Source organism: Pelecanus crispus, chromosome 2 (assembly GCF_030463565.1).
Source record: "Pelecanus crispus isolate bPelCri1 chromosome 2, bPelCri1.pri, whole genome shotgun sequence".
NCBI classification, from domain to species: Eukaryota; Metazoa; Chordata; class Aves; order Pelecaniformes; family Pelecanidae; genus Pelecanus; species Pelecanus crispus.
The window spans coordinates 78,362,748-78,379,572 of record NC_134644.1 but is presented as its reverse complement, the minus strand read 5'-3'; the positions used below and the strand labels follow the sequence as shown (position 1 = coordinate 78,379,572).

Below are 16,825 nucleotides of genomic sequence, written 5' to 3'. Positions count from 1 at the left end.
TTCCTCCTCCTCATTCTTCTTACCCGCCCCCCCCCGCCATAGGCAGACCCCCCGGCGCGGCGCCCCCGGGCAGGGGCATGGCGAACTGAGCGGCCGGGCCGGGGGCGGCCCCGCCGCACCTGAGCGGCGGCGGCGGCGGGGGGGGGGCCTGCAGCGCGGTGCCCCGCGGGCCGCCATGCGCGGCGGCGGGGGCCAGCGCTGAGCCCCTCTGGCCTGGCTGCCCCCCGCCGGCCCGGGCGATAGCCGCCGCGGGGGGGCAGGGCTGGAGGGCGGCGGGGAGCCCCCGGGGAGAGGGGGAAGCGGGGACCTCGCCTGCCTCCGCCCGGCCGAGCGCCATGCCGCGGCGGCTGGCCTGGCTGTGCTGCTGCTGGGCGCTGCTGAGCGGCGCCTGCCGCCCCGCGGAGCCCGCGCTGCCCGCCGAGGGCGGGGAGCCGCCGCCACCGCCACCACCCGCCGCCGCCGCCGCCGCCTCGGGCTTCCTCTACCGGCGGCTGAAGTCGCACGAGAAGCGGGAGATGCAGCGGGAGATCCTCTCGGTGCTGGGGCTGCCCCACCGCCCCCGGCCGCTGCCGCGGGAGCCGCCGGCCCCGCCGCCGGGGCGCCTGACGGCGGCGCCGCGCTTCATGCTGGACCTCTACCACGCCCTGGCCGAGGGCGCGGAGGGCAGCGCCGGCGCGGAGCGCAGCGGCCGCCCGCCGCCCCCCGCCCCGCCGCCGCCGCTGCCCAGCTCGCAGGACAGCGCCTTCCTCAACGACGCCGACATGGTCATGAGCTTCGTCAACCTGGGTGAGTGCCGGGGGGCGGGGGGGGGGGGCGCGCAGCCCCGCCGGCCCGCGGAGGCTCCGTGGCCGGGGAGCGGAGGGGGGAGGCGGCCGCTCCCCGGGGGCCGGGGCCGGGGCCGGCGCCCACCTCGGGCTGCGGGGGTGTCGGCCGGGAGGGCGGCTGGCTTCGGCGGAGGGCCAAGCCTCCCGTCCCTCTGGCAAACGGTAAAAAAAAAAAAAAAAAAAAAAAGCGCCCCAGAACGCAAAACCCGAGGGGGACAAAAAAGAAAAGGGTACTTTTCTTTTTTTTTTTTTTTTTTTTTTTAATAGTCTTTTTGTCCTCGCTACGATGACAGCGGCCAGAGCCCGTCCTTCGGGATTAAACCGGCCCGGCTCTGGTTCCCGGGCAGCGGAGCCGGGGCCGCGCCGCAGCGCAAGTTGCGTTCGCTCCGTGCAAGGTCCAGGCAGGGCGCAGATGCCTTTGGGGCTGCAGCAAAGTGTGTCCCATGCTACTCCAGAGTGTCCCCGTCTCCTTCTTTTTTTTTTTTTTTTTTTTTTTTTAAATTTCTGAGGGGGTCTGAGCTAGCGTGATGTGATGTATATGTGACTCCGTGTAGAATATTCTGGGTGATTGAGTCCGGGAATGTGATAAAAATCGGTATCGTGGAAATCTTGAAATAAGTTCTGTTAGACGTCAACCTGCTCGTCAAACAAATCATGCTGTCAGCGTGTTACTGATGTGAAGGGCTCCGAGGCGGGCATTTCAGTGGGAAAGCCATTAGGCTCTTTGCTTGAAGGAGCCCTGAATACTAGGCTGCAATTATAAGGAAACAGTGTAATTAGATTCAGCCTAATGTGAAGAATGAAAATATTTCAGTTGGCAAATTGCAGTTCCTTTTTTTTCTTAGGGAATTCCTGCGAACCTCAAGTGTCTTAGCCAGTCGGCTGAAAACTGTCTTTTCACTAGTGCTTCCAGAGCTGTGCACCAGAATGAGGACACCTGTGAACAGCTTGGCTTGTTTTTAAAAAAAACCAAACAAAACTCAAATAGTTGCGCCTTTCCTCATCTAGAGCAGCGACATGTCGCTGCAGCGGGAAATTTCTCTGACCTCCCAGCACTGGTAGACATGCTCAATGGCTTTGTACCATGGTGTATGTGTTTAGAACAAGTTTAGCTCAAGTCCCCAGGGCTGGGTGATTTTTTTTTTTTGTACCTGATGAATGACCCGCAGTGGGTCAGGAGCGCCCCACTTGTGCTGCAAATGTTTGTTGAAGGACTTTTCTATGTTGAAATTGAGGCGACTGCAACTCCTGCAGGCACAGCTGAGCTCTGTAGGGTATGCAGCACCTACAGCGGTGCTGTACTGCGTGTATACCCGTCAGGGTCTCAGCCTTCTCGTTTAAAATGAGCTCATGGGTGTTTAGGTGCTGCTGCTGACTCAGAGCTCTGATGCTTTTGATTGAGACATCCGGACACCGTCTGTCAATGAAACCAGCGTGGTCTGCATCTAGCTCGGACCCTGAGACGTGGGAATACCGTACGGGTTTCAAGTCCAAAGGGCAGCTCCTTCTGTGCTCACTTTTGCTGCGCTTCTTCTCTCCCCAGCCCCACAAACCTCTCTGTCCTTTGAGCAGACAGAGCTGCTGCCTTGGAGACTTCCAGGACCTGTACTAGGAGCTGTGAATTTAAGCAGCAGGGTGTAGGTTGTAGCTGTGTGTAAGCAATCCCCATAGCCCGTTTTATTTAAAGGATGCGGAGCAAGGTGCTTGCAAGGGGCTGGGCAGTTCCCAGGGTATAGGTATTTAGTCTCCTGCTTTATAAAGTACCAGGAGAGCAGCCTTAGACAGTAGACCTGAAAGTATGTGAAAGGGTGGTCAAGAATTGGAACAGGCTGCCCAGAGAGGTGGTGGAGTCACCATCCCTGGAAATGTTCAAAAATCGGGTAGATGTGGCACTTCGGGACATGGTTTAGTCTAGTCTACCCTTGATTGGTTTAGTGTGGATTTGGTTGTGTAGGCTAATGGTTGGACTGGATGATCTTAAAGGTCTTTTCCAACCTAAACGATTCTATGATTCTATGTTTTGAAAATAAAACAACTTGCATGATTCACATCAGTTCTGATAACTTGGATCTAGACGCTTATGTAACAACAAGAAAAAATATTCACGTAATGTAGTAAAATAGCGTGATTGAAATGCTAGTTATGAATCTCAGGAAGTATGAATTAACTGCAGAAATTTCTCATCGACTTCCAAGTTCTGAGTCGTAAACCATAATGTCATTTAATGTGATTGTTTGTTACCAGAAGGTTGGCAAATCGACGGGCTGAGACCGAACAGCTGTTCGTTCGGCTGTTTTGTGTAGCTCCTCTGACATGGCAGGGATTTTTAGGGGTCTTTCACATGCCTATTGACACTTTTCCACTAAGCTATAATTCGTGTCAGAAAACTAGAGGAAGCCTAAGGTTATATTGCAATATAGAAACCAAAGGTGTGATAGGAAAAAGCCCGCCTGCGATCTGTCGAAGGGGCTTATCAGATGTAGTCTAGAAAACGCAGCAGAAGATGGTGGGATGGCAGCAGGAAGGAAAGACTTCCTGACCTCAAGGACACTGACTATTTCAATGAAGCGTATGCCAGGCAGCCCTGAAAACCCACAGCTGGAGTCTCCTTATGAGCAGACGCTGCCAGAATTGTTTTATTTTGGGTTTTCTTCATGTGATCAGACCTATAATAACTTCTGCTTGGTTAAAATCGGCTTCTGAAGAGCTTTGTCCGTGTTCAACCTTAAAGACTTGTCTTTCCTTTACTGGAGGGGCAGCTCCCAAAGAGGTGTGAGGGGCCCTTGCCGTCCTCTCAGGATCAGGAGCGTACAGTATTACGTGGGTATACCTGGTGCAGGTTGCCTTGAAGACACATGCGGCTGCGTGGGTGTGAAGTCAGCGCAGGTGGCTGCTGTGACCCGCCTTCAGGTGCCGAGAGTGCTTCTGCCGCAGCCCAGAACCAGGCAAAGATTTGATGTGTCTCGTCGTGCTGCAAAGCCATCATCTAGGTCAGCTGTGTGGAGAAGTCCTGCTTTGTCATGAAAGGTTGCAGGTGTTGATGTTCTTTTAAAAGTGCGTTTAATTTTTGCCAGCCCTGTAGCCCGAAGAGAGTCAGTAGCTTGTAGTCACTGCTGATTTTTAAGTGTGCGGTGCTCCAGCCCTTCCTGACCAACATACGTATTCCTCTGGTCTGGGGATACAGCAGATATGTTTTCTGTCTGGGGAAGGCTATGTTTCCATGTGTGCTCAGGGTACAAGTCCTCCTTGTTGAGGTCTTGCAAAGCTGAGGGACTTGGGTAATGTCTTGGATTATTCAGGCAGCACAGGCTTGTCCCAGGCTCGAAGGTGATGTCCTGCGAGACAGCCTCTTTTTTTTTTTTTTTTTTTTTAAGTGAAAAAAAAGAGGGGCACAGAGGTGTGGAGGTTCTCCAGACCCAGCGAGTTGCTGTCATACAGGGAAGACAAGAAACATCAGTCTTCAAAGTGTAGAGTCTGGGATTTATCTTGCCTACCTAGTGATCTCTGCACTGTAGTATGGACTTGCAAGGTGTGGGTGATAATTCCCAGAGGGGCTGGCTATAGGGAAGCTTTGAGTGTCCAGGGTTTCTAGGAGATGCTTAGCACTTTATTTTATAAAGCACCTGGAGAGCAGTATCAGGGAGTAGAAATAAGTATTTGTTCCCATTACAAGTAAAAACACACATAAGATATAAACGAGTTCAGATAATTTAGATAATGAATACCATTTATCAGGTTAGACACTAAAAAATAATTTGACAGAAAATACCATCTACCCTCAATAAACCTGGTCCCTATTTTGGGAAGATGATCCTAAAAGTGTCTGTTTCAGGCGTTTTCACTAGGATGAGGCATCCGAAAAGTGCATGTTTCTTTCCATTTCCCACATAGGAAGTCTGGGTATCTCGTTGTCGTGCACGACACTCGTGCAGATGGAAACATTTGGGTTTTAGATCTCTCTGTTTGGGATTTTTCAGACCAAGCAGGGTACCGAACTTCTGTGGCACGGGAGTGGCTGTACAGCAGGGCTGTGGTGCTGGGGCCGGGGGCACAGCGTTGTGGGCCAGCGGGTGTCGTGAAACTGTTTGGCTCCTCTTCAGGAGCATCCTTGGTGTAAATGTAGCACTGGCTTGTCTTGACACAGTGCTGTTGGGAAAATCACGTCTGTTAACATTTGCTGTTCGACTAACGTACCTTCCTCGTGGCACCAGATAGGGTTATCTCCTTTTTCTCCTTGCAAAACAACCCAGGGTTGGTATGGAGATCCTTCTTTGAGGCAGCGATGCTGGATTGACAGCTCGACGCAGGCAAGCATCCCTGTATTTTGCTTCCAAAGCTGTTTTAGCAAGAGGCATATTGGGTTCCTCACAACAAACCCCTTCTTCCACGGTCCAGGGAGAGGAGGAGAGAGGGGTCACTGCTCAAAGCAAACAGGCTAGGGCCGGGGGCTGTGGCAGATCGGAAGTGTCACTGGTCTCCTCTGGCTCATCGGTGCTGATGCGAAGGGGAGCTGCTCTCCAGCCCATTTCACTGGCTGATGTCCTTTAGAGAGTAGCCTGTGCCATGTGCAGCAGCAGAAACGAGACTCTCGAAGACTTTGCTGCTTTAACTGTGGCCAGAATTATGCCCTGTATAATGAAAGGTGCTGTGGAGCAATCCTGTGTCAAAATGGGGAAGAAGCTTATCTGGTCCTCACCCATGCCTTTCTGTCCTGGCGTCTGCACCGAGGGAAAAAAGCCACGTGCTTCCCACAAGAAAACCCAAGGAATCCAATGACAGCCTTTGCGGGTTTCTGCTATGACCCAAGTCTGGGGCTGTTGACAGCTGGATAGCTGTGCAGGAAAAGTCTGACCCCATCAAACCCTCCAGGGATAAGGACTGTAGAAAGTGTTCTTTTGGGGTGTGGTGCCTTTATGTAGCAGACTAACAGCACAGATTCACTGTACCTCTGTACTTTTGGAGAGAGGGTTTGGCCCTTTGTCACGAGACACATAGGTCTCTTGGGAGGACTTCAGGCAAAAGGGTGAGGGGAAACTCAGCTGTTTGCCAGGCAATCCTGCAGGCAGCCCTGAAGCTCTTCCACGTGATTCGAGCTGGGACTGTGGTGAAAAGCCTCTTTTATCTTTGAATCCCCCAAACCTAGGCGATCCCTGTCTTCCCTGCAAGACTTCAAGTGTCTGCGGGGGCAAGGGTGCTCCCTTTCAGTGCAGGCGAGTCACTCGGAGGTCGGCGTAGGGCTCGCTGTACAAATGCTCGCTCTCCCCTTGCCTATAAAGCAGTGACTTATGGATGTGATGTTTTCCAAACAGGCTTTTCATCTTTTTGGCAGCCGTCACCTACCAGATTTCCTTCTAGGAACGATCTTGCACAAATCCATGGCAAGCACTTAGGCGCAAGCAATATGCCTTTGCGCCGCATGGCTTTTCATGGGAAGGAAGCGGTGCTCCAGCATCCCCACCTGCATTTCTAAAGCAGGTGAATTTTTTCATCTGAAGCATTCGATCAGCCCACCTGTCTTTTTCCTGGTATCATGCTTGGTGTATGGGGGGGATATGAAATTAGGCAACCAAGATGTATCAGGAACGTTGCGTGATTATATTGACGGGACCGTACCATTCATACTGTCATCCCATCTGTTTATACTCTTGGCCACATGTTGTAAAGGTCAAGACATCTACTCACAAGGAATAACTGGAGTGTGTGATGCTGCGGATCTGGCTGTGCTGCCAGCTGGCTGTGTAAAGCCTCACGCTCTCGGCATGCGAGCAGCGTCCTCCACGTGTGTCCAGAGCAGGCCAGTATTAGATGAAGCTGATGATGGGAATGAGTTTACTGACTTCTGCCAAAACTTGTATGCTGGGCTTCGATGCCAAGACAGATCCCACGTGTCGGAGAGCAGCCTTACATTTGCTGTTCAACTGATGCAGCTCAAGGTCCTTGTTCATGTCATCTCCTTGAAGCAGTCGTTGCTTGCAAGCTGCCTGCTAGTGCGCAGCTGGCTGACGATACGATTAAATAAAAGGGAAGTGGTCCACCGTGGTCCTTGGATTGCTCTCTGCCTGGCATTGCTTTTAGAAGTCCTCAGCTCCTCTGGACTCTGAATTTGAGGGACTATAGCCATCCTTCTGCTGTTGGCCAGGAGCCCTGGTAGAAGGCTCCTGGAGAAGCTGCTGTTCAAAATGTGCACTGTTGAAATGAGTGGAGGGTCACGTTTGTGTAAGCAGTTTATCCAGGTCTAAGTGTCATCTGGACTAAGCTGCTGGAATCAGACCGTGTGGCATTAGCAGGACTATTCTCTGTCTTGTGAAAGCTTTTCAAAGCTTGAAAATTTACACTGTCTTGAATTTGGGCAAAATGTGGAAGTCTTACTTACAACAACAAAAAAGTTATTTTAATTGGAAAAAGTTAGTATTGCCAAAGCAGTCTTGATTGATGAGCGTTAAATTTTTTATGTATAACTAAATAAAAAGTTGCATTTTGAAATACAAACCCAGGTGTGGGTTTTGTTTGTTTGGGGTTGTTTTTTGCAAATATAAAAGCAGCACTTCCTAGTTCTTCTCAAAGTTGAAACCAAACCACTTCTTATAAAAAGGTTTTCTTCTGGCAATTTTCTTCCAGCTGAATATGGCTTCATCAGAAAAACCCCTTGGGCAGCTCTGTCGCATATGTCTCGTGCTGAGCTCGGCAGGGACTTCTTGCTGCAGCCTCGCGCCTCTGCTGAGGAGCTGCGGGTCCTTGCCTGGTCTAGCTCGGCGCATTGCGGTGGTGATGCTCTCTCTCGTAGTTTTAAATATAAACTTCTAAGTGGTGTTTGTGATTTAGGAGAAAGGAAGGTAGTGTTTAGACTTTCCATGCCACAGAGGCATGATTCTTTTTAAGTCATCTTGCATCATTGCTAATTTGTAGGGGGTTAGAGGAAGGTACAAGTTACTTGGGACATAAACAGTCCCATCGTGTGTATCCCAGCAGATGCACGGTAATGCTCCGAAGTACAGTCCACCTGCTAATCATTTAGCATTTCCTTTTGACCATTTCTATAGTGATGTGAAACAGAGAGCAAACAGTGTCGCCTGAATGGAAAAAGGGCTCGTGGTTGGGAGATTTCGATTTCTTTTAGCAGGCATCAGACTCCAGAGCCTGGAGACTGAGGTTAAGGATGAGAAGGTCTTCCTTCGGGTGCCTGGTTCTTGGAGGGTGGTGTTGGGTCACACCTAGGTTCCATGTTTGATGGGGCAATGGTTTTAAACTGAAAGAGGGTAGATTTAGATTAGATAAAAGGAAGAAATATTTTATGCTGAGGGTGGTGAGACACTGGAACAGTTTGCCCAGAGAAGCTGTGGATGCCTCATCGCTGGAAGTGCTCAAAGTCAGGTTGGATGGTGCTTTGTGCAGCTTGATCTAGTGAAAGATGTCCCGGCCCAGGGCAGGGACGTTGGACTAGGGGATCTTTGAAGGTCCCTTCCAGCCCAAACCATCTGTGATTCTAAGTGTGGAGAGGGCGTTTGGGACTGGGATTCTCCGTGATACACCGAGGGTGAGGGGATGTGCATGAGAACCGGTCAGCAGGTTGTTTCTTTCCACCTTCTTTGCAGTCGTGGCTGGCAGAGGAGGAGGAGTCGTGCCTTCTGCGTGGCTGCAGCGCTTGCAGCAGGGGTGGCCGGTGCCGGCACCCAAAGAGGCGCCCGCTCCCCAGGGAGCCCTGTGGCCTCGTGCTTTGCACCCGGGACAGGTTCCCAAGGTGGTGGCTTAGGGAAGGGCGCGGGGCTGCAGCTGCCACTGGGCTGTTGCAGGAGAAAAAAGCTTAATTAAAGAAACTGAGCCCCTGTAGGATTGCAGGGGTGTTTAATACATCACACTAGACTTTGATTCATAAAACCTGCTATGGATCGGGGCCGGTGTTTCCTGAGCTTTCAGTTACTTAGGCTCACAGGCTAAGAAACAGCCTTGTAGGGTTGGGTGAATTTTGGGGTGGGTTTTTTTGTTTGTTTGGGTTTGTTGTTTTTTTTTTCCTGGTGATGGCAGGAGATATTTTTTGTTTTGTTGTTAAGGTCATAAAGATTTTGACAACACTGCCTGCAGCTCTTCTTATTTTACGTTGCAGTGTTCATCATAGCACAATGACAGAATTGAATCAGTGGTAGCAACAGTGGGAATTTTTGGCAAAAAAGGATAATGTAGACAGAGCCGAAGTGTTCTGCTAACTAAAACAGTAGCTGTATTTTCAGAGAGCTAGACATGACTGTTTTGATCCAATGTGGTGTTAATCACAAGAATACATAACTGCTTTCCTATGAACTTTTCCCTTAAAAATATCCAATGATATCACCTGATGTTTTGCACGAACGCTCAGTATAACCAGAATTTAGAACATCTGGCTCCATATAAACTTGGAATATTCATAGGTCAAATATTAGTGTATAAATAAAAACATTTTGAAAATGAAAACAGAAGCACAGTATTTGAAATACTCAGCGTGCAGATGTACTTCACGGCTTGAATAGCTTTACAAATTAATCGAGACAGTGTTAACACTTGTTCCGAAGAAGTCAAATTTCCCAATAATAAATGAGAAAGTGTTTTTCAAACAGTATTCCAAAGATGTGTTATTCCCTGTATTTTAATGGTTGTTTGCAGTATGAAAGATGTATGAATTGGCTATTTGAAGCCCCCTTGTAAATAAGATGTATTTGATCAACCCAAAATCTTATCGGTGGCAAATGGAAAGCCACAGTTTCTTTTCAAGTGCAGGTTGTAAAACATGCTGTATTTAATGCATGCCCACAAATGTTCACGGTGAGGTGTACTACTGTACGCAGGCGCAGATGCAGTATTCTTATCTTGTCATTTACTGCATTGCGTTTGCGTGGCGCATACGGTCAAGGTATTAGACACTCTGTTTGTACAAGAGCTAAGGGGTGACATAATGTCTATTGAAGCACAGGCGTTTAGCTCCACACCAGGCAACAAGGAGCATTTAAAAAATGAGAACAGATTAGAGCTTGTGGGCAGGTTGTGATAGTCGCACCCGTAAGCCGAGTGGTGTTGGAGGGAGGAAAGGGTCTGTAGTTTTGGCATGAAACAGAGATGCCTTCTTGTGTCCTTGTGTCTCCTGGGCTTTCCAGACCATTTGAAAGAGAAATCTGGGAGAGTAAAGCTGTAAGCAATCAATCCTGGTCTTCCTATAAGGAATAAAATTGTCTAAATGACTTGGAAAAAATGTTGAGCAGTAACAAGCATGTACAAGACGCAAAAGACTTGTCTGCCTCTGGCTTGGTAAACTCTGTAATAAACATGAACACTTACTGCAGCCTAACTTCCATATTTTTCAAACCACGTTAAAAGTATCGGGAGTAAGGCTCTGTACTGGGGAATAGAGAAGTGGTCGGAGCATTAATTCTTCGTGTTGCAGAGGGGCAAGCTCCCTCTGGCTGAATCTACATGAGCAGAGGTTGAAGTGGCAGTCTTTAATCACCAGATGCCCTGCAGGAAAAAAGGAGGAAGCATTTTCTCTTGTCGCTTACCATGGGTTTCCCATTCATGTTTCTTCTCTTCTTATGCCCGCACTGGTGGCGTGGTCCAGCTCAGCCATGATAAACACACTTCTTGGTGTGCAAAGAGGCCTTACAAGCTTTTAATATACCTGTGTCTTCATCATGATGCCAAGCCCAGTTCCTCAACACATTTGCATGCAAGCAGTGAGAGGCTTCTCCGCGAGCCTGGTCCTGACCTGCCTTGCCTTATCAGGGTCAAGACGCGGGGTCCCGTTCTGCAGAGGGGTCACGTGCAGGCACCGTCCTGCACCCAGTCCTTGCCAGCCTGTGGAGCGTCAGGGATCAAAACTGTCATGGGCATCTCTCTAGTGGTCAGCAAGGGATGCTGAGCAGAGAGATAGAAAGCCAGGCTTTTTATCAAAAAAAGTAGAAAATCCTGAATCCCAGTTACATGCGTAAGTGAGAGAAGACGTGCGCTTATTTTTAACTATCAGCTTAATAACCAGTGGTCCTGGTTATTAAATCGGCTTTTCTCACTGCAGCGCACGTCTAGGCTGTGCGTGATTTTGGTGCAAAATAGTAGCAGCATAGTTCTAAAATTTAAGCCTGCTATGAAATTGCTATTTGAATATCTACACACAGATTCGATCGGCAAGTGCAGAATCCAGGTGCTCGACTTAAACGATGAAGCTTGGAGAAGAAACCCTTCGATTTAGAAAAGCAGCAGTCTCTCTTGCCCACAAACCATCATCCTGAGACCACATTTCAAGCATGCAGACCCTTTTGCTTAATTATTGTAACATCAAACGTCTTCGACATGAAAGGGACCAAGCAGTGGCTATGCAAGATAATGACTTGTTTATAAAAATAATTTAAACAGCATATGAAAAGGATAAACATGCATGTCCTGCCAAAATCACTGTATGTTCTGCAGGCTTTGGTGATTGTGAATCTCTTGGCTTGCCCTTTCAATTTCTATTTTTTTTTTTTTTAACCCACAAAGAAAAAAAATGCAGAGGGGGAAGGGAGTGAAGAAAAAAGGGAGATGTAAAAAAAAGTTCTCACATTTAAGGAAGTCCCAACTTACTATGCTATAGAAGATAGCTGGAGAGAAAATACGTTTGTTTAACACACTACAAGAGAGATTTTCGCTTTGAGATGTCTGTGTCTTGTCTCTTGCATGTGATAGTTTTTACACTTTAATGATTGTAGCAGCCATCTTGTCCAAAAATATTCCATTCTGCAGGACGTGTAATGCTCGTTACTTGCTAGACAACGTAAGGATACTGCGCTGTCTCTTATCTGGGACCTCAAAACACTTCACAAGCATTGAAGTCTCACAGCGTGCTCTGGCGAACGTAAATTGCTACTATACTCATTTTCCAAATGGCTAAGCCGAGGCTTGGAGGGCACAACTGGCTGGGGGCTGTGATGAGGTCCCTGAAATTCTTGCTTCCACTCCTGCGATTTAACTGCAAAACCACACGCTGCGTTACTGTCCTGGCAGGTGCCCAAGTGGCTCATGGAGTCAGTGGAACAGTAGGGTCTTATTTAGTGAAACCCATCCTTCTTCAGGTTGCGGCATCGGTCAGCTGGAGGCCACAAGTTCTCACTTGACTTAGGCTTTAGTCCTTCTCACTTGTGAACCTTGCTCATTGGTGTTGCACAATCTGTGCCTTCTGCAACCACGCTCCGTTAGGGACACGGCTCCTCAGACGTGCTTGCAAACAGCTCAACACCGGTAACACCTCTGGTCTCTGTGGGTGCTAACCTGAACACGAATATTCACCAGGCATCCATCTGGGTATGATATCTACTGTTTGCCCTAAGCAATGGCTTTTGCAGGACAGCAGCTATTCCCTTTGGGTCTCTGACCGAGCGGCGTGGGAGACACCTGGGTGCAGTGGGTGATGGCGTGAGCGCGTGGGCAGCGCCTGGTTTTATGTGTCTGTTGAAGTGCAGCTCTCATACATGGGCATAAGCTGGCATCCGTGAGGAGCTGAATAGGAAAAATGAAAGCAGTCACAGGCTAGCGCGTTTTTCACTTGAAACTGTTGGAGAGCCTAGTAAAGGTTTGGTTGCCTTTTGGTAACCTCCATGGGAATGGTAATGTCCATGCTGCAGGGCGGTAATGTCTTTTGGTGATGTCCGTGCTGCAGGGAAGCTAGTAGCAGATGTTCTTCTGAGTTAACTGATAGTTTTGTTGAGAAACTTTGAATGAAAATACAGTGTAACGGCTGAAGTCAGTATAATGACTCCTTTATGTTTCAGGAGCTATTGGGATTGGGTCTGCCTGATACTTTTGCTATCACTAGTCTGAGTAAAAAAAATTTTACGGGGTCCCAAAACAGTCTGTTGCTTCTGGCAGCCGGCGAGCTGGCAGCTCAGACTCACTGAGGCTTGAAGAGATAGTTCATTAATTCATGGCACTTTCCAGAATAAACATGGCAAACCTCCTCTGAAATAACAGACGGTAAATCCTCCTTGTCACTCACGACTGCACATTTGTCTTCAGAAAGGGGCCGTGAAAGAAGCTGTCCATTTCCTAATGAATGAGAAAATAAATAGAAGATGAATTGTGCATTGTGCCATACTTGACATGGTGAAGCTTCAGGGTGGAACAACAACAAACCTTTCCTCCTGTCTTATTCCTGTTAAATGTGGACCTAAATCAAGCAATGCCCACCGGGCAGACTATCGGACGGCGTAAACTAGCATAGCTCTCCTGCAGGGATCCCTGGTGGGACCGACGGCCTTTTTTACTCCTGATTTGACTCTTTTTGGGAAGGTGGATTTCAGCACCTCTCGGCTTAGGGTCCTCGGGAGGCGACCCTCTGGTTTCTCTGTGCTGCGAGACTTGTGAAGGTTGCTACAAGCTGGGGTTGCTGGGAGCGTGCAGATGTTTTGTGCAGCTTGTTATTTTCTATGTTGGAGGTTATGAGTCAGATTACTGTTACCAAAATATTTATGTGAAATCATTTCTGAGTCATATATTTGCATCATATACAACCTGTCTGACAATCAAAACATTCAGTGCTCAGCTAATGATTATACTAAGTTTTCCAACACTCTGCTCCAACATAACATAATTACATGGCAAAGTGCAATACATTACTGTGACAGGGTTCTTCATGCGTCTTGTGATGTCAGAACATCATCGTCACTATTATTTGAAATTATCGGAGAAATACAGACTTTGTTGCACAAAACAAAGTTAAAAATAGTGAGAAGCGGTCCCTCAGAAACACAGTGCCCTGCAAATGTTCCTGGAAATGGGCTTTTTTTGGTCCCCAAGAAAACATACATTTCAAGAAGTGGCATAGTGCTTTTAGCCTTGTTCGGTCCAGAGAGGTGCCTGGTCAGGGTTTACCCGTGAATTAACAGACAGTTGTGGATATTTGTATGGAGAAATGGTTTGAATACTGGGATTCAGTAGCTGCCCAGGAGGCTGTCTGGTAGTTTCTGTATAATATGGTTTGTAAGATGGAACCAGAGTATTTTTAGCAGCGTGGAAGACATAAACAGTCTCTAGATGACAACTTAATGCATGCTGTGTTTATCTGTTGTGTGAGTTCTAGCATAAATAGGGGTCACTTACAAAAATATTCTGCATAATTAGGGCAAACTTTTAAAATTATATTTACCTTCAGGTGTGTGAGAACTAGGGCAGGAGCGCTTGCTGCCATGTCCCGGTGAAATCAGTAACTCCTCTTTAATTGTTTATTCTGAAATGGGATAGGGAAAAACAAAGCACCCCCCAACTCTGGGCTACAGAAACGGTCAAGGAGGTGAAAAGTACATGGGGGCATAGGGCTGCTCTTTTGTTTGTTTTTTAAATAACTGTCTGTGAAAAAGCATATGGATATTGAAATGGAAAATGGTTTTAGGGCTGACTTGTCTGAATTCAGTTTACAGTCTTTTGGAATTGGCTTTGAGAGCTTGGTTACAAGTGTGAAGGGCACTGGCAGGTCCCTTTAAGTAAAGTATCATTGCATTTCATCACTCTTACTGAACAGGCAGAGTGCAAAGCGCAGGATAGATTAGATGCCATTCTTTACGTTCCTAGTGAAAAAAGTATGGACAATACGGTAGTGGACTTTCCTGGCTACAGGTGCCTGAACTGTGCTTAGTAATTAGGGAGCCTGCGTTGGAGCAATAAAAAGCATCCCCATACAGTATTAGCGAGCATCATCTTTGTTTATGCACTCTCCTTGGCCAGCGTCAGTGGCAAATACATAATTGGACTATGAGGACCAATATATTGTGAAGTGTAGTGGAAAATGCCAAAAAAAAAATTTCAGTTGGATGAAGTCCATTTGTCCTGTGCTAATTTCTAGCCCTGTAAACAAACACAGCTGCTGAGTGTAGAATCAGTGCTCAGAGCAGTTAAAAACAGTGATGCATTGCTAGTGAGATCACGGCAGAAAAAATATGTAACATATGAGGCTGCAGTAAGGATCAAGACTATCCTCAGCTCTGATTAGTTGTTTCTGTTTATATATTTTCATCTATTTATGATGCCGTAGGGTAACTAGAAGGTAAAGATGGCTTTTTAATTGCTAGACCATTCAGCTGAGACAGAGTATTAAGTATTGATGAGCCAGTTGTCACGAACTTTTGCAAAAGGGTCTGAATCGGTGACCAAAGGCTTAATCAATGTATATGTACATATTTTATATTTCTGGTTTTCGTACCATTATGCCATCGGTTTGGTCATCTGGGCTTTGTTGTTGTTTGTTTATATATATGAAGGATCTGTGCAGGTAGGTTTGCCTGTCATTGCATCTTTATTAAAATGTCTTTAGAAGTACTGCGATACTGAACAAGGGACATGAGGCTTCAAACATTAGAAACCTCGGGGCCAAGCCTGCTAGGTCATTGACAAAGCAGCAGCACTTACACTGTAATTTGTCTTGCGGCCCAGTTATATATTTTGACATCCCTGAGCTGACTAATTGCTCTGGGGAAAAAAAGAAGTAACGAACAGTCTTGGTTACTGTAGTGGAAAAGACAGCTTCCAACCTCCTCTGTTCATCGCGTCACTTATTCAGTGACTGCTGCACGGTCATCCCCAGATATAGCAGAGTAGGGCTCCTGTGGCTTGCCACAATACAATTAAGTAACGTGCTTGACGTCATATTGTGCATCACCTATCCTAACTGAGCATTAAAGAGATTTCTTTTTCCTCCTTGGCTTTGAGAAAAGAGAAGGCTAAAGGAGTTAGATAGTTCAGGTGGAAAGTAGTGGAGAGGAGATGAGAGGGAATATACATCACCAAGTATGATTCATCGTCGGAGGAGTTGTTAGGGAATCCTCCAGTGCAACACACTCCTACGTACATGATGCGTTGAGGATGGCTGAGTCAACAAGGTCTACGTGCTCCATGGGAGGGTTCACTTTTGACAAAGCTGTGGTGGTACCTGTGGAGGCCTTTTGTCAGGCGATTTGCGTGGTCCTTGGCCAGCTTGATTGCACGCATGTTGCTGGGAGGTCGTGAAGCTGAGACAGAAGTTCTGGCTCCTCTGTCGTTCGCTTTGGGCTCTGCAGTTTCTCTGTGAGCTCCTGGCTCTCCACCGCTTGTCCTGTCCCAGGGGCCTTGACAAGCTGCCTAGAAGCCCCAAGAGTGGCAGGTTATCTCCTGCAAATCTACATCTGCTTTGTAATACTGAAATCTTCTACAAAATAGATGACTTCTGAACAGCTCCAGTTTGAAAATTTTGGATGTTTCATAGCCATTTGGGGCACTCCATGCTGTCCTGTGGCACGTGGTAGTGCCACCCTCTTCAGAAGCCTCTTGGGACTTGAGAAATAATTGGGCGTTTGCATTGCTGCGTACTGGACTATGCTATCATGAATTTTGTTGTGTCTGCAGAACACGACTGGGGCCCATCAGTGGCCCAGGTTCTGGAAACTCTCCTTGCTGCTACCCCTGCTCAACTATACGCTGGCATGGAGAGCTTAATTCTCGAACTGTCAGTCTGGCACTTTCCATAAACACTAAATTGACTCAGAGTGGCTAGGTCTAGTGCTATAAAACATACTGTTCAGGTCTTATTGCCAAGAAAAAAAAAAATTACCTGTAAATAGCAGACTTACAGCATAGGGGCTTATTTCTGTGTTTTTTACATTTCCATTTTTGCACCAGCTTGGCAAGAAGTTAACTTAAATGTCAAAACTATTTTTATGTAAATATATGCATTATTGAATCTCTTACTCATAAAGCAAATACTACTTTAAACCCACACAAAACAGCTGAAGCTATATATATTTTCTCACTACTGAATTTGGCTTTTAATAACTTGGAGTGGACTGTCCAAAATAAAGTTAGGAATCAAGGGCACTTTATTTTCCAGCTAGCAACATATGTATTCTTGGCTTTGGACTGTACCAGTTTGAGATGGAAGAAAACTTGGATTTGCACTACAGGTCCTCTCAGCAATTAAAAAAAAAAAAAAAGAGAGAGATCGTGATTAAACAAACACATTATTTTTAAATTAGCAAACTTTTCTA

The 16,825-nt window shown here is 47.3% G+C and overlaps 1 protein-coding gene across 1 annotated transcript in view; it reads left to right on the top strand.

The window, feature by feature from the left end:
* The first annotated feature begins 335 nt into the window (after window positions 1–335).
* BMP6 (bone morphogenetic protein 6) overlaps window positions 336–16,825 on the top strand; it is a 95,022-nt gene continuing 78,532 nt past the window's right edge. Inside the window, exon 1 of the mRNA XM_075705279.1 lies at window positions 336–786. Within this exon, the coding sequence (XP_075561394.1) occupies window positions 336–786 (451 nt within the window). The remainder of the gene's footprint in view (window positions 787–16,825) is intronic.